Below are 27,935 nucleotides of genomic sequence, written 5' to 3'. Positions count from 1 at the left end.
CGGAGGTGACATAGGAGATGTCACACACCACAGCAGCGCCATCAGCTCCGAGCTCAGCCCCTTCCCAGCAGGCTGGGAAACGGTCACCCAGCAGTGAGGATGGTGACGGCCTTCAGAAGTTCTCCTTGAAGAAGCGGAAGCCGAAGCGCTCGCAGTGCATTCTGACCACTTTGGCCAACGCTAGTGAGCCGCAGAAGAACACGTGCACTTTGCCCTTCCTCTCCTCCGCCACCCTGCCCAACACCTGCAGGGGAAGGGGAAGGTGCCGGGTCTGTGCTGCTGCTGGCGGTGCCCGGCACGGCCCTGGCCCTCACCTGGCTCCAGTCGGGGCGGCCGGGCTGTGTGCGGGTGCGCAGCCCCGTGATGGAGTCCCTCTGCTCCTTGGCGGCCAGCAGGTCCAGGGCCAGCTGCAGCCCCACTGCCTTCACGTCGCTCCTGCCCAGCGCCGATGTCATGTACAGGTGCAGCTCCAGGAAGCGCCCTGGGCACGGCAGGGGGACCCGGCTGTGCCTCAGGATGGATTTGGGATTCTCTGGGCTGATCTGGGGTTTGGGATGCTCCACGTTCTGCTCACCTCCTGGATCCTGCTCCTCCTGTTGCAGCTCCAGCGCAGCCAGCAGGTCAAGGAACCACTCAAAGTGCTGCTGGTCCCGGTTGATCCAGATGAAGTCAACCTGGAAGGATGCAGCCTCCGTGTCAGGGCAGGCTGGCAGCACGTGGGACACATCCAGCTGCCACGGGATGGGATGGGATGGGATGGGATGGGATGGGATGGGATGGGATGGGATGGGATGGGATGGGATGGGATGGGATGGGATGGGAGCCTGCATCTCCAATGGGATGAGATGCTCCGGAAGCCTGCATCTCACATCTCCTATGGGATGGGATGGCAGCCTGCATCCCACATCCCCCCTGCAAACCCCACGGCCTGCTCCCACCTTTCTGAGTGCCATGTCCTCATCCCACACGGTCTCACAGCTGGGGCAGCTCTGCTTCCTCTGGCGGTACCTGCATGGGTGGATACAGCCCTTGTCTGTACCCCTCACACCCTGAGCACCCACACAGACCCCACACCTCCTTCCCCACCAGCCCTACGGTGAACGCCCTGCCTGAAATCCCCTGGTTGAAGGTTAACCCCAGAGCCAACACGGTGTAGGGTACTGCGGCCGTATGTCCCATGTTTAGCAATAAGGAACAGCAGCCCCGAGCGCATGGCACGGCCCAACCTGTACATGATGCTCTGCAGGATGGAGGCAAAGGGCGTGATGCCAATGCCAGCGCCGATGAGCACAGCATGCTCTGAGGTGAAGATCCGGCGTGTTGGGGTCCCATAGGGCCCATCGATGTAGCACTGGGAGAGATAAAGGCTGAGCACCCAGAAACAGGGTGACAAACCCAACACTGAAGCAGGATGCTCAGCCCTGGGCAGGGCCAGCACACGGGACAGGACAGCTCCCACCCCATTGTGCTCGCCCTGAGCTCACCTTGATGCTGCAGAGCTGCTGGCTCTCACCCGGCCCCACAGAAACCTGCAGATGGGGAGCATCCATCAGCAGCAGTGGGAAGCCGCCTCCTCCCTGCTCCCACAGCTTCCAGCATTCCCCACAGCCTGACTCCCAGCTGCCTTGAGCCCAGTGGGAGTGGTGGCTGATGGAGTGGTGGACCCCAACCTCAATCCCAAAGTCATTGGGGCAGCGAGCATCGCATGACAGAGAGGGTCCCCCCCCCTGCCCTGGGGACGTCTGGGGGGTTTGGGGGCTGTGCTGGCACCAACCGCCTGCAGGGACGTGTCCCAATCCCTGTCCCCATCCTCGGTCCCTCGGGTGGTGGTGGGTGCCCCACTGCGTCGGTACAACGTCAGTTCGATGGCTGCATCCCCAGTGCTGGGCACAGAGCACCCCGATGTGCCCGGGGTAGTGCAGGGAGTGGCCTGCAAGGGGAGGGGAAGGGAAAAAGGGGGAGAGAGGGGGAGACGTGGGGGGGAAGTGAAAACAGGGGAAAGAAGGGGGAAAAGGGGGGGGGAGGGAAGGGGAGAGGGGAAAAAAGGAAGAAAGGGAGAAAAAGGGGGGAAATGAGATGGGAAAGAGAGGAAAAGAGGAAATGGTGGAAAAGGGGAGGAAAGGGGAAAGAGAAGGTGGGAAAAAAGACCACCTGTCACTGATTTTTATTCCCTTTTTTGGAAAGGCCCAGCCTGTGCTGTGTGCTCCGGGCTGCCGGAGCACTGCGACCCACAGGCACTGCCCTCAGCCCGCCCTGCAGACGGCACACTGCATGGTTTAACCTTTGCGCCTGCAGGAAGCAGAGCCCTGCGCTCACCCACCTGCACCCGCTGCCACCACCTCTTCCTTTCCAGGTTCCCGTGGGGCTGCAGGGGCTCGGGCTGCCTGAAGAACTCATACAGCCGCGTGGTCCACTGCCCCAGAGAGCGGATGTGCAGCCAGATGGTGTCTGTGCGATGGGGACATCAGAGGGGCTCAGGGGCTGGAGCACAGCACGGCACCCCCGCACCACAGCATGGGGGGGGGGACGGTGGTGGGATGCTTGTGGGATGCAGGACATCCTGGCGATGCCAAAGAGGAGCCCCAGTTTGGGGTGCCCCACACACCTTGCTGCTCAGGGGCACTGCTGATGCTGAATGGGTGCCATTCATAGGCAGCGATGGCCGGGATGTTCAGGTAGATGTAGTCCCCGGGCTCGAAGCGGAAGGAGCGCGGCCGCTGGATCACCAGGTGGGTGACCTGAGGCAGGAGGAGCAGAAAGCATCCAGGCAGTCATTTCCCAAAGAAACGGTGTTTTCACCTTTTGCTGCCAGCGTTCAGATTCCTGAATGCTGCCAGGTGACCCCAAAACACTTCTCCGTACAGACGGCTGAACATGAAGACTTCACCCAACCTTACTGAAGCCGAAGGAAGGAGCAGTGCTGTGATGCAGGGGAGGGGATGCAGAGCCCCGTGCCTCTCATGCAGGGCTGGAGGAGCACGACCCCAACCCACAGGGCCCTCCGTGCACACCACAGTCTGGGCCATTCACCTGGGAGGGCAGCAGGTGGACCTCCACGATGCGCAGCCCCACGGCACGCGACACGGCTGTGCCCACCGCCTTCTCCAGCACAAAGAGGCCCCCGGGAACCAAAAACCACTTCCAGAAGTTGGGAGCATGGAAGAGGAGCAGAGCCCAGACGGGGACGTAGGAGAGGTGGCTCCAGTAGAAGAGCTGCAGGGAGGGGACACGGGTCAAAAGGGGTGGGCAGTGCAGGGCTCAGTGCCCCCTGTGCTACGGGATGGGGCACCTCTGGCGTGTCTGTGTGCATTCACGTACCTCAAAGTGCCCACCACGGCGGACGCAGGGGCTGGAGAAGGCGAGCATTGCAAACAGCAGCAGCTGCAGGGCCAGCCCGGTCTGTGGGGCTGTGCCACCGAACCCCCCGCCACCGGGACGCGCCACCAGCAGGAACTCGGAGAGGGCACCGTGCCCATCCTGTGCCAACCTGCCTGCAAGCAGAGCAACGGCGAGTGGGGTCTGAGTGAGCGGCTATGTGTGAAGGCACAGCCCGGGTTGGCTCGGGCATATTGAAAATGAAACATTTGTCCTTGTGCAAAACGCCACGCGAGGGCCACGGGAACCCCAGGCGCCCGCGCTCCTGGCGCGGGGAAGGAAGGAGGGGGTGGGAAACGTCTGCCGGCCCCGCTGCGGCGCCGCCCGCCCGGGAGAGCCACCAGAGGGGGGTAGCAGGCAGCGCACGCCGCGAGCATCCCCAGCCCCAGCGCCCGCCCGGGCCCGCAGCCGCCCCTCGGGACACGGACGCGCGTCCTCCCCGCTCACCGTAGTTGGCCACGTGCGCTCCGGCGTGCAGCACGGCCAGCGCCAGCACCGCGCTCCCCACCAGCTGGTGTAGGGCCACGCAGTGCTCCAGCGGCAGCGCTCTGCCCGCGGGGGTGGCTCGCAGCCGGGTCAGACACCGCCGCAGCATCGGCACCTGCGGGGCAGGGGCGGTTCGGGGGGCTGCAGGGACGCCCGGCGGCGTCACCCCCCTCCCCACGGCCCAGAGCCGCACTCACGGCGATGAAGGCGCAGTTGAAGTTGAGGCACTGCCCGCAGCCCCTGGCCGCTGCCACCCATCCGCTGCCTCCGACGTGCCGCAGGGCGGCCAGGGTGAAGAGCAGCAGGTTGAGGCTGACGTAGCCCCCCAGGAAGGCGAGCTGGCCGCGGTGGTTGTGCCAGGACCGCGAAGTCGGGCAGCGCGGCCGCCGGCTGTGCCGTGTCGGTGCTGGGGGCTTCAGCCAGCTGGCAGCGCTGCCGAGGCACCGCATGGCATCCGGCACGCAGCCCTGCACCTACCCGGCACCGACCCTCCGTGCATCCCAGCACGCAAATCCCTTCACCCACCTCCCGTCGCCCCAGCTACGCACCCGTGTCCCCGCCCTTAGAAGGGGGTTGGAAGGAGGTGGTTTTCAAGGTCCCTTCCTTCTCTGATTCCGATATCCATTCCAGAACTCATCCCTGCATCCCCTCGCCCAGCCTTGCACCGCATCCCAGTGCCCATCCCACGCCCAAGTGCTGCACCCACCCGCAACGGGACGGGACTGAGACGGCTTCAGCAGCACCGCAGGGCACCCTGCTCTGCTGGAGGGCAGCCCTGAGCCGCTCCCGGCGTGGGCCTGAGAGCCTCCACGGGGCACAAACCCCGCAGCACAGCAGGAGGGAAGAGGCTCTCACAGAGGCCCCGCAGAACCGGCCGTCCCCACCTGATGGTGAGGCTCTCCATCAGCCCCGGGACGGCCTCCAGCTGCTGCTGCAGCTCCTGGAAGGTGATGGAGCCGTTGCCGTCCTCGTCGGCCGCCTCGAGCAGCACCCTGGCCATGTCGTGCAGGCGCTGCGGTGGCAGTGAGATGGCGCTCTCACGCAGGCAGGCCCGCAGCACCAGGAGCAGCTCGGCCGCATCAATGGAGCCGCTGCCTGCGGGGAGAGCGGCACCGCCTCACAGCCCGGCCTCAAACCCCTCCGCTGCAGCGCCATCCCCTCCGGCCCGCGGGGACAGCTGTGCCCACCCGCAGCGACGCCGCCGCCCCTTCAGCAGCATTTTGGGTCGGGGGAACCGGAGAGAATTCTGATCTAAAATTCATTCCCATTCCGACGCTGCCGCGGGGAGAGGGAGGGCGGCACGGAGCGCAGCGCACGGCTGTGCGCTTCCACAACCGAAGCTATCGAGGCTGGTGCGTTTGCTGCCTTACGGATGGGCGCTACTCCCATCCCAGCAGGACAAAAGGGCACTATTCAGAGCTAGAAGCGCTGAGCCACCCTCTCACCATCGACGTCGTAGACCTGGAAGAGGAAGCGCAGCTTGTCGGCAGCAGTGCCGCGCAGCAGCAGTGCGAGGGCGCCGTGCAGCTCCGCCAGGCTGATGGTGCCGCTGCCATCCACGTCGAACAGCGCGAAGAAACGCTCCGCGAAGAAGGACTGCGGAGGAGGGATGCGCTGCGGCGGCTGTGGGGCGCTCTGCGCGGCCCGGAGCCCGTGCTGCAAAGCGAGCTCCCACCGCCAGCACCGCTCAGCCCCACGGCTGCCACTGCTGCACAGCGTCTGGGTTTCTCCGTCCCTCTCTCAGGCTCCCGTTCCTTTAAATGCAGTCACAGCGCCACAGAGTTGTAGGGCTGGAAAGCGACCCAGGTGGAGATGCATGCAGGGTCCCGCGCTCACCTCCTTCACCTGGAGGGCTGCCTTGAACTCCTCCAGGCCGATCTCCTCATCGTGCCCCGCGATGCTCTGGAACCGCTCTGTCACCCAACGCAGCCACGCTGCATCCTCAGCCGTGCCCATGGTGCCAGGAGCCTGCAGGGCAAGCAGGGGGATGGGGAGAGCTGCGAGCATTGGGGCCTTTGGGAGTTCCCAGCCATCCAGTTGAGCCTCAGAGCACAGGGATGGCACCCAGCACTGCCAAGCATCGCAATCTGCCCACCCGTACTCCGGCCTCCCCGCGCTGAGCTGCTTTGCTATCCACGCATCTCACCTGCAGAGCTACGAACCACAGGGGCCCAAACCCACCCCCTCACCTCCAGTCACACGTTGGATGCAGCCCTCATTCCCAGCACTGCTCTGCAGCCGCTGCTCAGCCCCAGAGCTCTCCCTGAGGAGCTGCAGACCCTCCGCACCCTTTTAAAGGCTTATGTTCATTCAGTCCTGCTGGAGCCTTTCACCTCAAAACAAAAATGGATTTCAACAGAAGCACTGAGGAGCATCTGGCTGTGACGTTCCCATAATTGCCTCCTCATTCAGAACTGCCTTACGGATCCCCATCGAAATACTCCGAAGGGCACATTTGGTTCTCTGAAGGCAGTGATCCAACCGTTGGCCCAATGCACTGCACACCATTGGTTCTGTATTCAAAATGCAATCGCTGTTCCTTCCTTTCCTGCTCCGCAGCCTCGGTGACCCACAGCAGGAGCACGGACTGCTGGCCTCCATTGGGCAGGAGGAGAAAAAGCTCTAAGGAAACATTTTAACCCAACGTGCCAAACTTTAAACATAACCACGGTATGAATCCATCCTGATGGAGGAGGATGTCCTGGGTAAGGAACTCAAAACCACCACAAAAAAATTGCTGGAGCCAATTTATTATCACCACGTCAGCACAGAACATTGAGTGTAACTGATAATACTCTACATGGGACTGCCTTGGGTGGCCACCTCCTGTATGCCCATAGGAAACACTGCAGTTTGGAGAAGCCCACTGAGCTTTCCTCGCGCAACCCTCTCCGTCATTCTGCAGGAGGTTTGGAGTTTTGGAGCTTAAATGTGATTTTTAGCGTGGCTTCTTCAAGAACACTCTTTAAAGATGGCATCGAATCCATTCGTTAACTGATCAAGAATGTCATTCTCCCTTCTTGCACCCCCAGTCCGGAATGCTGATGCCAGCTCTGCCATGGCTGCTGCCAGCTGTGAGGACTCAAAGCCACACAAAGCAATGGAAACACGTGGCTGGGGCACACGGGATGGCACTGCTGGCACAGAGGGTCTCCTCGCCGCCGTGCCCCTCACCAGTTCTTTTTGCTTTCCAGCACGCCTCCTGCATGCTTCCAGCCAAGGAGCAGCGGTGGCATTGCTGGGGTTGGCTGCTCCCGCTGAGCGCTGAGCTCCTCGTGCAGCGTGGTGCAGAACAGCCAGCAGGTGCCCCAGGCTGTCATCCTTTGCTGTAGCAGCAGAGGTTACTCCTGGCCTGGATGGGGCCGTCCCGGACACTGTAAGAGAATCAAATGGCTTTTACATTGTGCAAACGCTGTGCGTGTTTGCTTTGCTCACCCCCCAGCCAACACCACAGGTAACAAACTGCAGTACAAATGCACTTCTGCTACAATTACTGCCCTCTCCATATCTGTAGGAGACAGCTGGTGCTGCCATGCTAGGCGGTGCGCTCCCCGGAACGGATGAATAATCAAAGACACGCAAAGGGAAGCACACCCAAGGCAACACCGATCGTACAGCGACTGCTCGACCCCAACCCCTTCACGTCACCTCCTAACGCTGCGTGTTCCAACCGCGGCAGATCACAGCACGGTTTGGGATGAAAGGGGCCTCTATGAGCGCCCAGCTCCAACCCCCTGCTGCAGGCAGGGACAGCCCCCGCCACACCAGGCTGCCCGCAGCCCCATCCAGCCCGAACGCCTACACGGAGAGGCATCCACGACCTCTGCCTGCACCTCACTGTGAAGCCTTTCCTGCCGATCTCTGCTCTAAAGCGACCCTCTTTCCGTTCGAAGCCGTTTCCCCTCATGCTGCCGCTATCCGCCCTTATGAGGAGCCCCTCCCCAGCCGTCCTGCAGGAACCACGACCCAGTAACGGAGCCGCAAACAAAACCAAGAGCTCCGCCAGCAGACGCTACCCCCGCCTAACAGCGCCGGGCCGCGGAACACCGCCACGGCCCACGCAAAACGGCCCTTCCTCAGCACGGCCGGGCTGCCCCTCACCGCCGGGCGGCAGCAGCGGCAGCAGCAGCAGCACCCGCAGCCCCACCGCCATGGCTGCGGCGCGGGGCGGCGCTGCCCGTTGTGCCACGCGGCGGGCACGGCGCATGCGCACGGCAGCCGCCGGGCACGGCGTTGGGAGGCTGCGGCTGCGGGCAGCGCCGCGTGCTTCGGGCCTTCGGGTGGTCACCAACACTGCTCGCATCGCTTCGGGCTTCTTTGCCCCAGGCCGAACAGAGCCGGGTCGCTCAGCCTTCCCTCGCCGGGAGATGCTCTGTGTATCTTTGCGTCCCTCCGCCGGGCTCCTTCCGGGATGCCGCGGTGCGTTTTGCACTGGGGAAGCCCAGCGTCGGGCACAGGGTGGTAAACGTGGCCTCACCAGGGGGGGATCGCCGCCCCACAGCGACACCGCCCACCCTCTGCTGTCACAGCAAGCGTTCGCATTAACGGCTCCTTGGGGAAGCCGGGGGTGGCTGCAACCCCTATCAAACCAAGCCCGGGGCCCTCGGAGCCCTATCCCAGCCCCCGCCCCATGGCTGGGCGATAAGGCAGAGAACAAAGGGATTTGGAGCCGGGAAGGGGAAGTGCAGAGAGCTGGGAGGGCACCCCCGATGTCATCAGACATCCACGTGATGGGGACCTGCCCCACGCGGATGGCACTTCTCAGCAGGTGGGGCATGAGGAAACGGGCAGCAATAGGAAGGACTGCTGCAGAAACACAGGCAACCCATGGGCACCCTGTGATAGGACAGGGGAAAACGGTGCCGTCAGGGAAACAAGCGGTTATCTGCAATGGGCACTGAGATGGCAGTGGTGCGATGGGACAGATGAGGGGCAGCCCCAAAGTTTGGTGCAGAGGAATTGGTACACGTGAGAGCAGCCGTTCTGCAGGCAGCAACAGCTGCAGTGGGGTCCTTTGGCAGAGGACGCCAGGCCTGCAGTGCCTGAGGAAAAAGGGCCTGGGAGCATTTATATTTAAAGAAGAGTGAGAATAAAATCAGGGAGACATTAGCAGGAACTGACAGGAAAAGAAAAGCAGGCGGGGGGTGCTGGAAAAAAAGCAATCTGTGCTGAAACCCAGCTGTGCAGACACGGAGCCAACGCTCTGCTGCTCCCACTGCGCGGCTCAGAAGGAGATCCTCTAGAGGGAGTCAGAAAATTGTTTAAAGGGTTTTCTTTTCCCCTTCGGTCTGATGGTATCAAAAGACCAAGAGACCATTCCACAAAGAAAAACAGTAATCAAAGAGCTTTGTTAAAGGAGGAATATTTAGAGCACGGTAGAGGCACCAGGCTCAGGGCAAACAAACACGCTGCAAGGTGGGTGCTGCTGCAGTGAACCGCAGACCCAAAGGGAATCTGCCTCTCCGAGGGACTTCGAAGTAAGCCATTTTCACCTGTCAAGAGATTGCTGGAGATCCGAGGAGCTTTGGGGGCTGGAGGCACGGCAGGCAGCAGGCCAAGGTCAGCAGCAGCACTGCTGTAGGATCTGCCATGCTGGGCTGCCTGCGTCAGCACGTGGGGCTCCTGGGGCAGCCCCAGATATATGGGCACTGGATTTCATTGCGTAGCAGCACGGCCCGCTGTAACAGCACTGATTGATTGTTTGAGGAAGGAGTCCAAATAATTTTAAATGGGAAAGTGAATCAGTGCACCTTAAGAAGTGCTGCCACTGAAAATCACAGGGGAAATGCCACCTTCTTTCCCCAAAAGTTATCAGCCATCTCGTTATAACCACAATTCACTACCTGCAGTCTGACCACATGCTTTTAACCTACTACAGACTTGCAGCTGTGAGCTCAGGATCACTCCGTGGCTGTTTAACCTCACCCCCGTGAAAGTCAATGGAAACAGAGATGTGTTACAACAGGAATTCTGTTCCATTTGTACCAGCATGGGCAGTTCATACCACCACAACTACTGTGCCCAAATGCACGCACAATGGTGCACGTTTTCCTAAATAGTATCTTAGGTCTACAGGAGATTTAGAAGTCTCTGGACAATGCAGACAGCCCAAAGAACAGATAGCAGACAGAAGAAACTGTGCTCAAAGAAAATATTACAGTCATTCATTTATTTTAGGAGGAAGGGATTAAAAGGCTCCAAAGTTCACTACGTCCCCGAATTCCCACCCATAGGTCTTCCTTTGCTCTCCTCCCACTCTGAGGTCTGCATCTGAGCCAACCAACAGCAACGCAGCAGACAATTAGCCTTGGTAATTCCCCGGGTATATTAGAGCATCTGAAGGGAAATTAGGCAAATAACCACTTTTAATTTAGAAGCCTGGCTCAATTTTAATACTGAAGGAGTATGACTTAGTTCCAGTCCCACCAGTTCTCCCAGAACCTCCACCCCATTAAACCTGCCCAGCAAGGTAATGACTGACAGCACACCTCCCCAGTGAAATGCAAGGTAAAAAAAAAAAATCACTTTATCATCAGCAGAACATTCTTGAGAGGATGTCACAGCCTGCTGAGGAGCCCCGGAGCTGATCAGCGCCTCTTTGGCCCACCAGACACGCCTGGAGAAACCTCAGCATGTGCCAGCACTCAGACTGCTCCCTCACTTAGTTCCCTCGCCATGCTTGCAGCTGGGCGCTACACCAGGTGCTCCTCAGTTCCCAGAGCTGTTGCACCTACTGCGTGTCAAACATCAGCATCAGAGGAATGGCAAAGTTGTAGAAAGTGGTATTACTGCTACCTATCGCTACCTCTGCAGTTTCTAATAGTGGCATTACAAAGCAGAAAGTTTCTTGTGCTGAGCAAACGCATACACAAGTCATGGTGCACTGCTAAAGAGAAGTTTCAGAGCAAAAATCCAAGGAACCCATCTTTTAAATCTTATTTTATATGAATGAGACAGACTGAGAAGCCTTTCTTCCATCCAAACTTCACAGCACTCAAATACCTCCTGGTCCAAGCTGGTACACGCTAAGGATTTTACCTTATCCTCAATTACTCCAACTTGTTAAAACCAACTACAGCAAGCAAAACTTATGCTGTACTCCATGGAGAGTCCCCAGGGATAACACAAAATGAAGCCTGTTTGGTGATATACATTTACTAAATTCGTGGAAGACCAACAAGTCCGGCTTCTAGAAATCCAGAGATGCAGAATTCCAGAGCCAGGAACAGAAGATAAGATCCTGGAAACAGCAGTGGATATGCTAACAAAGTGCTGCCACAACACGTGTTTGTTGGGCAACGAGTTTAAAGCACTTCAACATCAGTGACGTTCCCCATACAGTCATCTACACAGAGCATTCTGTTGTTGGTTTTGGACTATCTGACTATGCATATTAGGCAACAGTTCCATTCTAGGGCTCAGTTACGGCCACATTAACAGCTGAGTCACATCTACTTACCTTGAAACAAGAATAAATACGGATAAAACACAATGTGACACTTAATGCTGACCAAATACACATTTAGTGTTCGCTATCCTAAAAGGATAAGACTTGTACCCATCCTTATTAGTGAACAAATTAAGCAGCAGGTATGATTATTACTATGTCAAAAGAAGCAATGCTCTACAGCACAAGGCAGGGCTGGGTTAACCCCAAACTGGTTCTCCCCATCCGTATCACCAGCCCAACATCCAGCTTCTGCTCCGCTACTACAGGGCATTGCCTGCAATCCCAACAGTGAAATAAAAAGACCAGGGGGCCACAATAGCCAGCAGGTGGTTGGATCTGCCTCCCTCTTTTGACCGCTTGCCCAGCATTTACATCACAACAGCAGCATGTTTTCCTGACCTCAGGTTTGGTCTGAGCAAACAACAGGCTGGGGAGAGCAGGCAGCAATGCAAGAGGACGGCAGGACCCCACTCACAGCCCCTCTGGAGCACCACGATTCCATAGGACTGCAGTTATACTCAGATTATCTTTGCCTGTTCAGTAGTGCAGGCCTTTCATTGCTGTTTGAGGTTCTGAGTAGGATGCCCAATTAATTCAAATCCTTCTGTACCTCCTTTCTTGCCTTTCCTCTTCCCCTTGAGTTCACACAGTCATTCATGATACCCTACGATTCTAAGATGGATTTGTGATAGAAGCCCTTTGCAGAAATGCATGTATTATCCAAGCAGCACCTCGCTTTGCTTCAATTCATTTCCTACTCCTAGGTGTAAGTCGCACTCAGGCTTCCTTTGCAGTCAGAGATGAAGAGAAAGACAAGTATCCACAGAAGGCAGAGGAAGGCTGGAATGAGCTGAAGATGAGATCAAGGGGAAAAGGCTTTGTTGGCATTTGTGAAAGCTATTAGTTGCTGAGCCACTGCCTTCATTGTAGATGAATAAAAATCCTCTTCAAGTATTCACCCAAGGTAGTAAATATCATACTAGAACCCCTTTCTTTTTCCCCACCCAACTCACAGCATTAAAAGTGATTAATTTCTATCACAATAACGAGTCCTTTCCCTGCACTGACTTCCCCACACACCAGACCTTACCTTCAGTAAGGCAGAAATGCATCGTCTGAAACTTCATTTTGCTTTGTTTTTTAAAGCTCACAGACATGCTACTGAGCACAAATAGAATACAAACACTCCAGTCATTTCTCTTCCCCTTTGTATAATCATTTATCCTGAACTTCGGAGTGCATTAGGTTCAGGCACAGTAAAACAAGCCCAGCATACACAGGAGCTCGGTTTGCTTGGTCACTGTGAGTGAGGCCACGCATTGGAATGCAGTTCCACATAGCTGCACATGCTAATTCAGCCTTCCTGTATTTCAGAACCTGATTCTGCCCAGGTGAGGACCCACCTTCCTTTACAAACATCCACACTTGCTATACTTTCCAGTTAAGACATCCCACAGCTGCCAACAGGCACTTCTTGCATCTATTTTCACTCAAATTAACTGTCAGCTCTGAACACCTACTTGACTCCTAATGCTGCCTTGGAGCAGACAGCAGCCACAGCACTCACACACACAGCATTCCAAAACACAACTCTTACTGGTTTTGCCCATACTGCTGTACTTCCCAGAGCTCTTAGCTAGCAGAAGTTGAAGCATTAATAAACACAAATATTCATTTCCTATGGGTTTCCATTCATAAGGCCATCTGAGATAGGAAAGCAAATAGTTAAGGAACAATGGCAGAAACAGAACGTTTTTGAGACGACTGCAAAAAGAGCAGAAATGATGTAAGAAAAACAAGGCTCCATCATCTGTGGTTTTCAAGAAGGGAGCCATTCATGAAGTATGGAGAAAAGAGAAAAACGTATTTTATTCCCCTCCTCGGGGGGCTCTTAAATATACACCGTATGTTGCAAGCTTTTTGTGGGAACTTTCAAAGAGAGAAATGCAGCACATGAGCAGCAACAACACTCCAAGGCTCTGAACGTTCTCCCAGCTCATGTCCCACCATCCATTCCATGTAAAGATCTGTGCTTTGCACTTCACTCAGAGGGCACACAGCATGCTGAGGCACTTTGTACAGCTGCTACCTGAAGATCTGACCCACAACAAACGATGCTACAAAAGAAAGCTCAATTATCAAAACTTTATTTCAGCATTGGATGCTCAACAGTGTGCTCTGCATATCTGCCTAAGCAGCCAATTTGCTGCTAGGTAAGCAAAGAATTTCTCATCCTCTGATCCTGTTTGTACAGTGCTGAACTCTAGCACACAAGAGGGTGAACTGTGAATACTGTGAAACTCAATTGATTAAATCACTGACTGCTTTTAGTAATAGCATTTCTGTTAAGAGGAAGCACTTCCATTTACTCAGCTGTTTATCTAGCTTAAGCTGAAGTGGGAATACACATACTGCATGGAGAAAAACATATATGGCCTAGCCAGCCTGCTTCTTTTTGGAGAGAAGTCTCTTTATGTTTAGCAGATGATAAATCCTTTTGGAATACTCAATATTTAATATCTGCTACTTAGTCCTAGGCTTTTGTCATATTTAAAAGGAAAGGAAAATAACATGTCACTTTCCAAGGCCTAGAATAGTAGTCCTGTGCTTGGTATAGATAGTGATTAATAACAAGAAATTCTTCTACTCAGATCTTTTTCCATTTCCTCCAGTATTGTTTTTATCAGTCTGAGAATCCTGGAGAGCTTTCGCTTGGCCTGCTATTGGCAGAGCATGCTACTCACCTGCCCCAGCAGAGTTGTGTGCATGGGAAGGACAGATTTCAGCCACTCGGCCTGCAGACTCCTGGAGGCATCTGATACAATTACACTTGTTCATGTTGTCTCTAAAATTCAAGATTCAGCAATTAAACTGGGATCTCTCACATTGTAAACGAAGTCCAGGATGAGATTGCTGATAAATGCAAAACACCAGGAAAAAAGATATCAGACGCCTTACATCCCACCACAGACCTCTGAGCAGCCCCAGCATCTTCTCCAGTTGCGTTTCCAGTCCAAAGCCATGCAGTTTCCTCATGCCAATCAGATAGTTTTGCATTAACACACTGATGAGGATTTGAGTCTGGATGGTGGAGAATTACCTGCAACTTACTTAATATTGCTGCCACTTCCACCACAAATGCCAGACAGAAAGAACACTGCAGGAAAAAACGAGAAGTTACAGGTGTGCATGAGTCAACAGCGGTTATTTTTTCAGTCTGACAGCAGCACTGCACTTTGTGGGGAACAAAGACAAACATAAGCTAGATCTCATTGGAGCAGAGCAGCCAGCTTTGAATGCTGTGCCCTAAGTGTGCCTCAGACAGGCTACAGCTAGAAAGCCAGTCAGAGCAGCCACCTGTTCAGAAAACAACATGCAGGGAGAGAACAGAGAAACAGAGGTGGCTGGCCTGACAGAGACCACAAAATCTGTAAGTGCTTTCAGCTAAATGTTAACAATACCAAAAGGAAATACCTTTTTCCCAGTCATTGCCCGTATGAAAAGAAATGGAAGATTCAGTCAGACGATATGATGAGCAAGGACAGCAAGGTAATGGAAGAAATTATTGGGGAGCAGAAATGCCATTATCAGGTACCTCAAGAGCAGCCCCCACAAACACCTGCTCAGAAGAACACTGTGGCTGACCCTGCCCTGAATGGAATTAGAGAACAGCTCACTGTCCATACTTGCCAGTCAAGGTCTGATTTTTTTTCCCTGTTCCATCACTATTTGTTTGTTTTACTATCATGTCTATCAAGTCTAACCTCTTGACTTTTATGCCAGGTCCTGGGGCAGAAAAAACACGTGAGAGAAATTCCACAAGAGGCACAAAAATGTAATACAAGAGATAACAGCAAAATAGACAGGTAAGAAGATCCAAGGAAACAGCAAGAGAGCACTGAGGGCCCCACCTGCATGCAAGCAGATAACCAAGGACTCCTGCAATTGTTACAGTAAAGTAAGGGTTTCTTAGAAGAGGCTGTTCATGTGATATTCTTCTTCATGTGAAAATAACAACCTTAAATGCAACAAGCAGACACAGAGGCTGGCACACTGCAATCTGGGACAAGAAAGGGCTGCAATATCAAACCACTACCCCTGCACAACACCACTCTGAATGGAGTAAATACCTCACATTAGGGAAAACAGTATTGGAAGGAGTGATTAATTAGTGAAACGGTGCAGAAGTTTTACACGGGCAGATGGCCAAGGAACTCGTCTCTAAAAATCTCACATAGAAATATGGAAGTCTAGACAACCCTAGTAAGGATTAGAGAGAATCTTATTTCAGACGATGCCTGATTTGAATTTGCACGATAAGCAAATAAGGCTGTTTCATCTGCTGTGCCTGAGACAGTGATGAAGGAGGACTGGCAGAGGAAGATGAGAATCTCCGCTTTAATTGCGTGATGCATGAGCTGATGCTTCATTTACACAGACAACATGAGATTTTAACTTCTGACAGAAAACAGAGCCAGGTAACACCAGAACTGCTGGTAAGACCATTGGATTCGTGCTCATGCAAAAATGAGGGACACGAGATGAATGACTGGCCTTCCACCACCTACAGAAAACCCAAAGAGGGACAAACACGACGTGGTCAAGAAAGATGTAGGAAGGTGCAGAAAAAAAACCTGGTAGCAACCAGTCCCAAAACCATTGGAAAACAGGTCTAAGAACATGGTTACCTGTGGCAGAAGCAAGATGACCAAGGAAACTTCTGCTTCTTGGCTCTCATACTGGGGCGTAAACTTCTTTTATTTTTTTTTCTTGGCTTTGGACATTACTGTACATTGCAGACTGACAGGTGTAGATTCAAGAAAAGCATAAGCAAAACCCTTCCTGCTCTGAGATAAAGCACATTTTTTTGATTTGAACATCACTACAGTCAAGCTGTGAATCACAACCTCAAATGATTCATCAGAAATATCATCTGCAAATGGCTATTACAAGATCATCTGTCTCAAGACGGAATGGATGTCCAAACGGATTCACCAAATTTAGCAATACATTACATGTGAATGCCTAACATTCAGCAGGCTTGCCCACAGGAAACACACTTCCTTGTATTTCACTGGATTTTGTTCACCTCCAATTTTATGAGGGGCCGAGGCACCACAGAAGCATCAAGTAGAAAATGGGGTGTATGCCAGTAAGTTTTAAAATGCAATACATCCTTCTGGAGGGCTGAGGACAAGACAATCATATCAGCATTTATATATTCCTGCACAATTACAGCAAAATCTTTTGTTCAGATTGCAGAACTCAGCTGTGTCAATTGAATCACTCTGATTGAACTAATTGAATTTCAATTGCTCAAGTCTGGTTTTGAACAGTTTTGTATGACATTCAAAAGACTGAAGACTTCATTTATAAATGGAAGCGTGTGTGGGGAGGGACAAGGAATGATTTGGCTGTTACCCAAAAACTAACAAATGTGTAATATATTTCACTGGAGAAGCATACTGAGGTTTATCTTTCTGTGAAGGCCTCCATTTCAGTGCTGCATGAAGTGTTCCTGGGTTAGGGTACCTTCCCATGGGGAAGGAGGTAGGGACTCTCACCCCAGCAGCAACTGAAGTAAAACTGCATGTTACCTGCCCAAGTCCTGCCTCACCCATGTAGCTACCACTGTTTTAGCAGACTTGAAACAGTTGAATTACATCTACAGATGACACAGAGTGCATACTGCTTGTAACACTCCTGCTTTTGCTGATCACAAACTCCACCTGCACCTAGAAGGGAAAATGCCATAGCGTGACCAGCAGAAATTCTCAAACATTTCCAGAGAAACATATGTTTAATTAGGCTTTATTTAAATGCCAGGCTAGATCTCACTGCTGATGTCTACCAGCAGCTTCTGTGCAAATTTGTTCATTGTTCTTTATCCTCACTGCAGAAATGGAACTGTAAGTGGCTCACAAGCTAAAATCAAAACGTTCACAAAGCCAATGGCAACAATTCCATCAACAATACGAGCCAGGCCACCACACCTGGGACCTGTTCAGCCTCCTCCTCTGCACCAATTTATTCTATTTATTCCAGTAAAATACCTCCCCTTTAAAGGCATTTGTGGTGGAGATCCCTAAGAATCCTGCCCTCTAAGTTTCTAAAAATGCCCTTCTACTTTATCTTTAAAATTGACTTCCAGGCTAAAGAGTTTACTTCCTTCCCTTTCACTTTTCACAACAAAGACAACATCCACATATTCTAGCACAAGTCTTCAATTTGTTAAATTTTCATTTTCTTCCTGAATGTCTTAAGAGCTGCATCTATTTTTATAACTGGGCATGAAAATGGCAGAAGACACACGATATATGCAAAGACCAGCCTGCACGTCCAAGCAGCACCAGGCACTTTCAGATGGATAGCAAATTTGTTGTCCGTTCAGATTTGTTAAGTATACACACACACACACAGGTTTCCCACCTGATGTGCAGATCACCTCATCTCAATTTACTCATCTTTAAAACAGACTCAGTTCTTCCTCCTGCTTTGTACATCTCACAGGTATTACTCAGTTATCAATCCATTGGTCAGATTTCTCTCTCCCTCAATGACATTTTGAACCACTAAAAGAATTGCAGAACCCTGTCTCAGGGAGCTGGGTAAAACAAGAGTTTCGTATCCCATTATCACCTGTGATTTACCCTGGAGTTTAACTGTTGAATTTTTTGTTTAACTGGGCAAAAAAAGCAGTGGGCACACATCACACTACTCTACACACTAGCCAAAAAATACCCAAACAAAAAACCCCAATTGAAACACTAAATGACACTCAGAACCTGCTCTAACTTTTGGTCGTCCCCAAGGTGGCAACGCAAGTGGATGTGATTACCTTTGTAGGCCCCTTCCAATCAAACTACTGTCTTTGCTAACCTCCCTTTGGAGACTGTGAATACCTAATTGCTGAGGAGAGGGGAAAAAAAAAGTCAGCTCTGAGGTGAACACTTTCTTCTATAACATGTAAAATAGTATTTCTCATTTTAAAACTAGAACTATTTTTACTTGATAGGCTTTAAACTGAGATTATTTTAATTTTTACAACGTAATCAGTTCTCACCCTGCTTACCATACTAGAAAAAAGCTCAAAGATGCCATGGGAAAAGGACTGAACTACCATTTTCAGGCTTGAGGTTTTTGTTATTAAAACCAAAAAGCAACCACAACCTTCAAGCAAACTGAGAATCTTAATATTTAATGGCATTTTCAAAAATGTCATGTGACTGTCATTCCATAAACTAATAGCCACCTATGACAAAGACAATATGCAATACAACTTTCAAAAAAGGTGACTTTATTAGGGCTGAGCCTCAGCGTACACATATATACATGCTGGAAACATAAGCCACAGAACTACACTACTTACTGTCACTCAGGTTGCAGTCACCAGGTGCTTGGGATGAGCAGAGTCGCTTGCTGCACAAGGAGAAACTCTGCAGTGTTATTTTAGGACTCCTCTTGTGCCCGAATTTAAGCCTGTGGAACTCGTACCATCAGTCAACAGGGACAACAATGAGCAATGATTACAGAATGTTTTCATAAATTAGCTAACAATCTTCTGATACCTTTGGATGCAGGAAATTGTGATCTCCTCCTTAATCTCTTTCTTGAATCGAGCCACAAACACTGTTTGGCATTCTTCAGCAACAATCTGAGGGAGGCACGTTATTAAGAACAGGAGATGGAAATGGCAGAAATGAAATCAAAGGTAAATAAAAGGTTGAAAAAGAGCAAGATCTGGAAACTCTTTGAAGAGGATAAGGAAGACTGAAAGAAATTAGGAACACTGCATATGTATTTACAGTTTACACTTAGAACATCTAGGAAGGAAGCTAAGCCTTCTCTCAAATAGGACAAAATTATTATTTCTACTGCACAGGTGAAATGCAATGAGCTGCTAATGCAGATGTTGGGGCTAGGCAGTTAAACAGATTGCTCTGACAGTAAGTATCAGAGTCCCTGAATTCTAGGAAATTCTGCTGTCTTTGATGTGAGACTGATGTAAGACTTTTGGCAATCCACTTCAATTTTAAATGCAAATTACGTTTGTTGAGTGCTAGAGAAGTGAGTTTTGATGATGCACATTAGTGACAGAAAATAACATTTTGTGGTTAGTATTTCAAAATTCCCCTCACTCTTCAGCAAAAGCTTTTCCTCGCTAGGTCAAGCCATTTACATGAGAAAGAAGCCTGGGTCCAGCAGAACGTTTCTTCCCACTCTTCTGTCCCAGTGCTTCAAGAGCTCCTTCCTCCAAATTCCATGCTGGATCAACTCTGAAATGTGTCACTTGGCTTAAATGGAAACAAACACTGAACCACAAGTCAGATGTTTCAGATTACAGAACGTGATTAAAAAAATACAGAATGACAGAAAGCTCTATCAGAACAAAAAGTTTAAAACCTTATTTAATAGAATACTGAAGCAAATGGATTTCTTACAAACCTTTTGTGCTGATAATGTTAAAATTGAAGGTGCTCAAGTCCTTGGTTTTCCTTGCCTGAATTTGACAGGTTTTACTCATTATCAGATTATTTAAATCCCTCTGTATCACTACTCTTACTATTCCTCACAGAAAACACATAACAAAACCTTGCCACTCCCAATTCCAAAGTTTTTCCTCAGCCTGAACACTTCAGGAAATCCTGTGAAGGTTTTATATCAATTTGAAACCTAGCAGAAACTGCTCCAATCGCATACAGCAGCCTGGAGTTGGCACTGCTGCTGCCATCGTTATCACTTACACTCTGACCAGCAGAGTACAGGCCATGACAGGCTTTTTTAGCACTGGCAGAAATTACTACAGCAGCTGCACTGGTAATTACGCCAGTCACTATGCCCCATGAATCACATTCCTCTTCAAGTCCCCTGCCCAAGAACTGTCCTCACTTTCGTCTTCGCTACTTAAACTGTCAGACTCAAAAGCTCTCACATCCACTAGAGCAAGTTTTGCACAGTACTCTTTCTACCATAGGCGCTTCTTATTTTGACTATAAGAAAGAAATACACTATGTTTGTCTAGGATAGTTTTGCTAAATTAAAACCTAATCATTCTGTAAAGCTTAAAAACTACAAGTACATTTCCTTTTTTCCTCCCACTGAATAGAGTAAAACTTGTCAAATGCTCCTGAAGTTTTCATAAAGCCCCAGCAGAACAGCAAGGCTCCTTTAGCTCCAGTTGCACTCACAGCCTTGGAGTGCAGGCCTCGTAAATACCAGCATCGCGGTCTGTGTGCTTTAGGTTACCCAAACAGCTGTTGTAAAAATACGAAACAAAAACTGTGTTTATTCCTAAATACACAGATACAGGCTCAGGTAAAAAGAACGGATTTTCTATTTTCAGTTGAATTCTCCAGATCTTCAGGATCTCCAGGATCCTTCAGGAGATCTCCAGATCTTCAGGAACCTTCCTGTAAACTCTTTGATAAGCTTCAGAGTACACTGTTTCACTTCATTTCCTACTTATTAAATGTATTTTACTTGAATATTAATACTTCAATTTCTTAACCTCTTTATACCACGAGTTGCCATTTTTTTCCAACCTCTGATTTTGTTTTATTCTACCACAGTACAACTGAGGTCATCACGTTTTGCAAAGGTGTTTTGTCACAGTTTTGCAAGAACATCTGAGGCTCTTTTCTTGCTTCTGTGTTAATCCACACCGTTCTATGACAGGCTAGAAATATATGTTCTCTATTCCTCCTCACACAGGTCTAACAAGTTACTGCATTTTGATTTTTCACAAACCTCAGGAAAGCTGCACAGCCTGCTTATTTGACTCAGATTCCTTCAGTTCATATACACGTATTTTCCTCTTCCAAATAATTCTGAAAGTCTACCTCACGTTTCTAGTTTACAACACTGACTTAATTCCTAAGCTTTTATAAGAGTTTTGAAGTCAGCCATGCACAGGATAGCTTTTAAAAGGAAGACCAACAGCCATACAATGCTTATTTACAAAATAGGTAGCACGTGCACAGAAAGTGGAACCGCTGCTCTCCACAATTATTTGTTGAACCCTGCACAGGGATCTTTCTCACAGCAACACTAAGCATCAAAGCCATGAACAAAATCACTTATCTGTAATAATATCAGCCTACATTTGTAACAAAACGTTCAATGCTTCAGAAAATAAACAAAGAATAGCTTGGTCACCCATCAAATGCTGAATAACACACTTAAATACTCTTAAGGACTGTCACAAGAAAAAGGACAATATGCAGTACATCTGCTGCTAAATACACCTCCAAAACTCAGCTAAGCCCTCTCTTATAAGCACAGCAGTAACAACAAGCTTGCGCAAGAAGAAAAAAGAAAACACATATTTGGCAACCAGAAACTGAGGACTAACGGCTGCAGAAAGTGGTTTTAAAAACTAGTGTCTAAGTTACGGGAGGTGGCAGGCTGACGGGTAAATGTTGATCAGGCTACCACTGCCAACAGCAAAAATGTGTGACTCTTGATTTCTTTCCTCATTTTGCTAAACATTATGAATTTCCAGGCTCTGCTGGTATGCGAGATACTGTGCAAATAAAAGGGAGATAACACTCTATGCTTAACTCCTGGGGAACAAAACAAGTTTTGAGACATGCCAGTACTCATCTCTTCTCAGTTGAGCAACTTAGAACTACTTCCCATTAAATACATCACTTTAAATTACCTTTTTTTACGTTCTTCTCTTACTTGAAACAGTGTTAGAAAACAGCGTTGTGACACAAACATGCAGCACTTGCAAATAGTAAGTGCAGAAATGAACAGTAATCACTCATGTGGCAGGAGTTATACAGTCACAGAAGTCACCACTGAAAGATACTTTGTTTTAATGTAACTCTGCTTTGAGTTTGACAAGCTAAAATAAAGGTAAATAATACACAAAAACCCTTCTGGGTTTAGGCTTCACTCTGCTTGCACCTCACTAACCACTATTAGGAGTGATTTAAATAACTGAACAAGTAACAGAAGGCACAAAACCAACACCCAAGCCTCTTACAATGGCAGTTAGCTTCGATACTTCTGCAACCAACACCTCGAGGTCTTCATTTACTTTTTCTACCGACAGCACTCCCATTCTAAGGGTCTCAAAGCATAAATGTGTTGTCAGAACACGTAGATTGTTTTCCAGTGCTCATTTTTGCCCCCTTTCCCCTCAGAATTCCTGGATACCAGTGATCAATATTGTTCTCACTTCCTGCTCATGACCAACCTTCCAGCTACGCTGGAGGGGTGGAGAAGTGAGGGCAGGAAGAGGGACAATTCACAAACAGAGTTTTCTCTTTCCAGTTTCTGTATTTACATACACAGAAATGACTGAGGAAGATGTTACACAAAACATGAAGGAACGCATTGTATAGATGCAGCAGGGACAAGCCAGATACCAGCAGATCTACAAAGGAGTATTACAAGACAGAAAACAATTGGCAGCTCATTTCAGCAAATGCTCAACTACCCAGTATGTTTACAGACATGGGAAATCCTCCTGCATACTTCTTAAAGTATAGTTGCTTTCCATATAAACTTAAAGTAAAGCTGTAGCACTTCACATTAAAAAAAGAAAAGGGGGAAGAGATGTGCATAGCAAAATAAACATTTGAGATGAAATCACTTAACTGCAGTTACACTAAATAGCTTTTCAACATTAGATCAGAAAATACCTAAAAGATAATCATAAAGAAGCTTGTAAAAACATAATTCAATAAAGTTTCAGCATCTTCCAGAAGTGAGTGCCTTTAGCATTTCAGATTTGGGCCAAAGATCCTGACACATGATCAGCTTCTATGTGCAAACCCGTACTTACAATATTAATATATTATATGTTATCACATAATTAACAACAGATGACTTTCAGCACCAAAGGAATTGGATAAATATGTGAACCACATTCAAAATCAAACATTAACTGCAGTGATTACTCACAACATCAACTTCTTTGTACTTGAACATTAAAAACCAGGAGGTACAGATAAGAACAGAGTATCTTCATCTTCCAACAGGAGACTAACCACGGGTCCTCATGACTACTTCCCACCACGGTGAGCCAAGCTCAGACCACCACTGCTGCTCAGCTCTGTTAAGGACTCTGACAAGACAGGATTCCATAGGTTTGTCAGTATACAGCATTTCCAATCAATGACACCTACAACAGATAGAGGTGACTGTTTCCTTCATTGAAACACACAATAAAAATTCCTCAATTAAGACTTAACATTCCTGCACCAAAACGTAACAGATTTTTCCTCTATTACAAAAACAGCAAACCTGAATCTTTATGACATATCATTTTCTAAGCTAATTAATTTTCTTATGCCATAAGTGTAACAGTCAAACCAGTGAGCAGACATTGTTTGTTTTTAAGAAAAGCTGTACTCTGCAGTTACTCAAAATGCATGTACCATTGCGAAAGGACACTTCAACATCTGATCCCCAGAACATTTCCATGCATTTTTAGTTCTCCCAACAATTTTCAAGTCTTCTAAAATCCTTACAACACAAGCAGCATATGCTTGCATGGGGCAGAGGGGAAGAACCAACATTTAAACTTTTCCTTTTGGCTTTGAACTTTGAATAAATTTCCCCCCCATATTTTGGACAGGAGCAGTTTATAGTTTTAAGGAACACACTCTTATTTTGTAAGAAAGCAAAAGGAAAAAAAAAATCTCTAGATCCTCAGAAACTCATTTTGTCCCCATGATGATAGTTTAGTTAATACCTCTTGTTACAATCAGAAAGGTCAGCGACACAGGAGTGTAACAGCAAAGGGACTAGTGGAGTGGGAATGGTGTTACAAAGAAAAAGGAAAGGTGCTCACCCATCTCTGAAGCTCTAGGCTTGCAGGAGACTCCACAAGGGAGGGATCTCCAACCAGAGCTCCTACCCCAGTGGCAGTCAGTCCTTAAATGAGGTCTAAGAGAGGTGCAGCCAGGCTCCACCCCTTCCTGTCTCACAGCTGAATTGCCTTCACCTGCGTTCCCAGGGCTGACCGGTCCTTTCCCCAGCTGCTCAATCAGTGGTTCAGGCCAGGACTCAATGGTTACCATACACTTACAGATGCTCTACTTTTCCAAAGATCTTCACCTGTGCTGTTAAACCACATTCCAGACCAAGACATCCTTGAAGAAACTTCAACCTTGGGGTCACCTTTGTTCACATCTGTAAAGGAGAATTTTAAACAGAGGTAAAACAGAATTCACCTTAAGCCAGAAGTTTGAAAACTTTGCAAAGTTTACATCCTAAAATACTGCTGTAGTAATTTTTAGCACACCGAAACCAAAACAACTCATCCATACCACAGAGAAAGCAGAAATCCAATGGCTCTAACAGCTAAACTATAGAGAGACTCGTACTGTAGAATCACAGAATGGCCTGGGTTGAAAAGGACCGCAGTGATCATCAGTTCCAGCCCCCTGCTATGTGCAGGGTCGCCAACCAGCAGACCAGGTTGCCCAGAGCCACATCCAGCCTGGCCTTGAATGCCTCCAGGGATGGGGCATCCACAACCTCCTTGGGCAACCTGTTCCAGTGCATCACCACCCTATGAGAGAAAAACTTCCTCCTAATATCTAACCTAAACCTCCTCTGTCTCAGTTATGTCATAGAACAGTCTAAGTTGGAAGGAATCTTAAAGATCATTTATTTCTGATCTGTGGTGCCCCCCACCAGACCAGGCTGCCCAGGGCCCCATCCAGCACAGCCTTGGGCACTGCAGGGATGGGGTACCCACAGCTCTCTGCTCAGCCTGACCTCACCGCCCTCTGAGAGAAGAATTCCTTCCCAACAACTAACTTAAGTCTCCCCTCTTTAATTTTAAAGCCACTTCCCCTGATCCTATCACTATCATACAGTTTAAACAGTTACACCCCTCCTGCTTATAAGCTCCCTTCAAGTACTGGAGGGCTGCAATAAGACCTACCTCCATCACAAAAACATTAACCTGCTGCAAATAGAGACAGCTGTGGAATTAAGGTTGTGTTTGTTTTTTTTACCTCACACTGCATCCAGCTCTATCTCTCATTCCCACCGAACTCACACTGAGCTGCCCGCTGCACCCACTGCAGCTCATCCAGATGATGCGGCTAAGATATACACCCTATAAATGAAAATATTCCCGTAGACAGCCTAGCAGCAATTCTCACTTTGTTAACAAACATAAACGTCTCAAACCACTCTCACAGCCTTCACGCTGCCTCCTGTGCCTGCTGAGCGCACAGGGAACCCCACCAAGGGCCGCGTGCCGCTCACCTCAGCGTGCTGCCGGCCTCCAGCACCGCACGGACAGGCCGGACCCGGCGCAGACAGCGAGCCCTGCCAGGACATTTTTGGCACCTCGTTTCAGCAGCCCGCCTGGCCAAAGATACGACAGAACGCACCTCTTATTGGCAACGCGGACCCGACGGCCACACGGAGCCGGGCTTCATGTGACACCTCCGCTCACCGCAGCCGCCAGCACCTCCGCAGCACCTTTACGCAGAGGAAACCGCCCGGCCCGGGCCTCCCAAGCACCAGCACCGCCACCGCCTCCTCGGCCGGACATCCTTCTCAGCACCCGCACGTAACCCGCACCGCACGGAGCCCCCAACGCTCCCCCCTCCCCCAGCGGCGTCTCCTCCTCCCCTCACAGGGCGCCCCCCCCCGCCGGCCCGGCCCCGCCCCGCCCCGCGCTCTTCCCGCCCATTCCCCCCCCACCCGCCGTCGGCCCGCGCGCCATTCCCCTCAGCCGCCCCTCCGCCGCCCCGCTCCGCACCTTTCCCTCCCTCCTGGCTGCGCGCCCCTTCCCCGGGCGGCTCCGGCTGTAAGCGCCGCTCCCCGCCCCTCGGCGCCTCCCCCAGGATCCGGCAGAGCGGCGGGGGGAGAGCGGTGAGAGGGGGAGCACAACGCGCCCCAGCCCCACCGCGGAGCCGCGCCGCTCCTTCCCCATCAGCCACCAGCACGGAATGATCCTCCGCTCCCAGCCGGGCTGTCCCCCTGGCCGGCTGTGCCGCTCCCCCATTGGTTCCCACCGCGCCTCGCTCTCTCCTATTGGCTGCAGCCAAGCGGCGAGGCGAGGCGATTGGCTGGACCAGCCGTCCATCAACCCAGAGCCCCCACCTCCGCAGTTATCAGGTTAGTGTTCGCCGCGGCGCTGGGGCTCGGGATTCCGAGCGGCGCTGGTTGAGCCCTCAAAGTCCCTTATTACCGCGCGGGCTGAGGGGGGGTCTGCGGCGGTGTCACCACACGGAGCGGAGCCGGGGACAGCGAGCGCCTCCCGCCAGCCGCGGCCATGGACATGAAGAAAAGGATCCACTTAGAGCTGCGGAACAGGACGCCCTCAGATGTAAGCAAAAAAAAAAAAAAAAAAAAAAAAAAAAGCAAAAAAAAAAAAAAAGGCAGCTCATCTATCTATATTTTTTATTTTTTATTAAAGGGAAGGGGGGGCCGCCTTCAAAGCTCCGTGCCCGAGAAGAGGGCCGCGGGCCGGGCGCTGCCTCCTGCGTGGGGCGGGGGGGGGGGTCCTCACCTCACGCCTCGCACCCGGGGGGCGACCCCAGCGCGGGGCCGGGGGGGGAACGGCCGAGTTGTGGCGCCGGTGGGGGGGGCGAGTTGTGCCGGGGGGGGTCCGGAGCGCGGCGGGTGTGTGCGCGGCGGGCGGGCGCGGAGGCTGGGGAGCCATATTTGTAACTTTGTGGTGCTCATGAACGCGCCCTTTCTCTCTCCTCCTCTCTCCCTCCCGATGCTGAGGGGGGGAAAGGGTGAAAGGGTTCGGGGGAGCGCCGGCGTGGCGATGGGGGAGCGGGGAATTAAAGAAGGAAGCGGTAATAAAAACAACGATTGCGAGGGAGAGAATGCGCTCCGCACCTCTCCATCCCCGCACGCTCAGAAGGGCCGGGTGCGTGTGTGTGTGTATGTGTCTGTGTGTGCGTGTTTTCCCCTTTTTTCGGATTATTTTTAACCCCCATCCCCGTACCTCGGGGCCGTGGTTCAGCCTCTCCCCGAGCAAAGCGGCCGAGAAACTTTGTCAGGACGAAAATAGTCGGCGCCCGGGGGGTGCCCCGAGGCGGGCGGCCCCCACCCCGAGCCCCGCTCCGAGGGTGGCGGCGGCGGCGGCGGGCTTCGAACCCGCGGCCCCGAGCGCGGCGCCCCCCGGCCTCCTCCTGCGCCCGCGGAGGCTGAGGGCGGCGGTGGGGTCCGCGCCGAGGGCGGGGGGGAGCGCGGCTGAATGGAACGTACCTCTCGGGGAGGAGGGCGGAGGCGGATGGATGGATGGAAGCTGCTCTTTAAACTTTAAAAAGTCCTGGGCCGGGAGGAGGAGGAGGGCACGCGGCGCGGCCGTCCCGCGGGGCTCATTGTCCCCTCTGCGGGGGCACAAAGCGGGCGGAGAGCCGAACCGCTCCCCGCGCCGCTCCCGGGGCCGTCTCCAGGCGCGGGCAGCGCAAGTAGGACGCGGCGCCATGTTTTTTTCCCCTCCCGAGCTCTGAGGGAGGAGGAGGAGGAGGAGAAGGAGGGCGGTTGGGCCCTCCCCGCCGCTCCGCGCTCCCCTCCGTGCCGGGCGGGGGTTCCCCTCCGCGAGGGCCGCCTCGGAGCCCTCACGCTGCTCGGTTGTGGCGGTGGCAGTGGGATGGTGAGGTGGGGGGTGCGGGGGGGTCTGGGCGCG

The 27,935-nt window shown here is 51.3% G+C and overlaps 2 protein-coding genes and 1 long non-coding RNA gene across 8 annotated transcripts in view; 1 reads left to right on the top strand and 2 right to left on the bottom strand.

The window, feature by feature from the left end:
- Positions 1 to 112: 112 nt before the first annotated feature.
- On the bottom strand, positions 113 to 5,830 carry NOX5 (NADPH oxidase 5). The gene is made up of 16 exons (NM_001305472.4): positions 5,698 to 5,830; positions 5,307 to 5,457; positions 4,746 to 4,956; positions 4,059 to 4,293; positions 3,823 to 3,976; positions 3,319 to 3,491; positions 3,031 to 3,213; positions 2,606 to 2,738; positions 2,321 to 2,448; positions 1,775 to 1,930; positions 1,485 to 1,529; positions 1,227 to 1,351; positions 939 to 1,008; positions 575 to 674; positions 315 to 481; positions 113 to 244 (listed from the first exon to the last, which is right to left on the bottom strand). Exons 1-16 carry the CDS (start codon positions 5,815 to 5,817, stop codon positions 113 to 115), a joined length of 2,283 nt encoding a protein of 760 aa, NP_001292401.3. The 5' UTR covers positions 5,818 to 5,830.
- A 762-nt stretch (positions 5,831 to 6,592) lies between these two features.
- Positions 6,593 to 27,701, bottom strand: LOC119712953 (uncharacterized). 2 transcript variants are annotated; one of them, NR_171376.2, is made up of 4 exons: positions 27,512 to 27,701; positions 24,354 to 24,457; positions 23,225 to 23,387; positions 6,593 to 7,235 (listed from the first exon to the last, which is right to left on the bottom strand). It is a non-coding gene; the product is annotated as an uncharacterized LOC119712953 (long non-coding RNA). The 2 variants fall into 2 exon arrangements; NR_171377.2 differs by lacking the exons at positions 6,593 to 7,235; positions 27,512 to 27,701 and adding an exon at positions 26,049 to 26,243 and having other exon boundaries at positions 18,598 to 23,444.
- ANP32A (acidic nuclear phosphoprotein 32 family member A) overlaps positions 26,429 to 27,935 on the top strand; it is a 19,623-nt gene continuing 18,116 nt past the window's right edge. For 3 of the 5 annotated variants that reach the window (XM_025154113.3, XM_004943928.5, XM_413932.8), the window contains exon 1: positions 26,429 to 26,618. In XM_025154113.3, coding sequence (XP_025009881.1) covers positions 26,565 to 26,618 — 54 coding nt within the window. In that variant the 5' untranslated portion in view covers positions 26,429 to 26,564. Of the gene's footprint in view, positions 26,619 to 26,863; positions 27,171 to 27,935 lie in introns of those variants that run through there. The other 2 variants (XM_046899190.1, XM_046899189.1) reach the window with 1 other exon arrangement.

The sequence above is a fragment of the Gallus gallus genome, chromosome 10 (assembly GCF_016699485.2).
Source record: "Gallus gallus isolate bGalGal1 chromosome 10, bGalGal1.mat.broiler.GRCg7b, whole genome shotgun sequence".
Lineage (NCBI taxonomy): Eukaryota > Metazoa > Chordata > Aves > Galliformes > Phasianidae > Gallus > Gallus gallus.
Note: the sequence above shows the minus strand (reverse complement) of the source record. Positions and strands in the feature narration are given on the sequence as shown.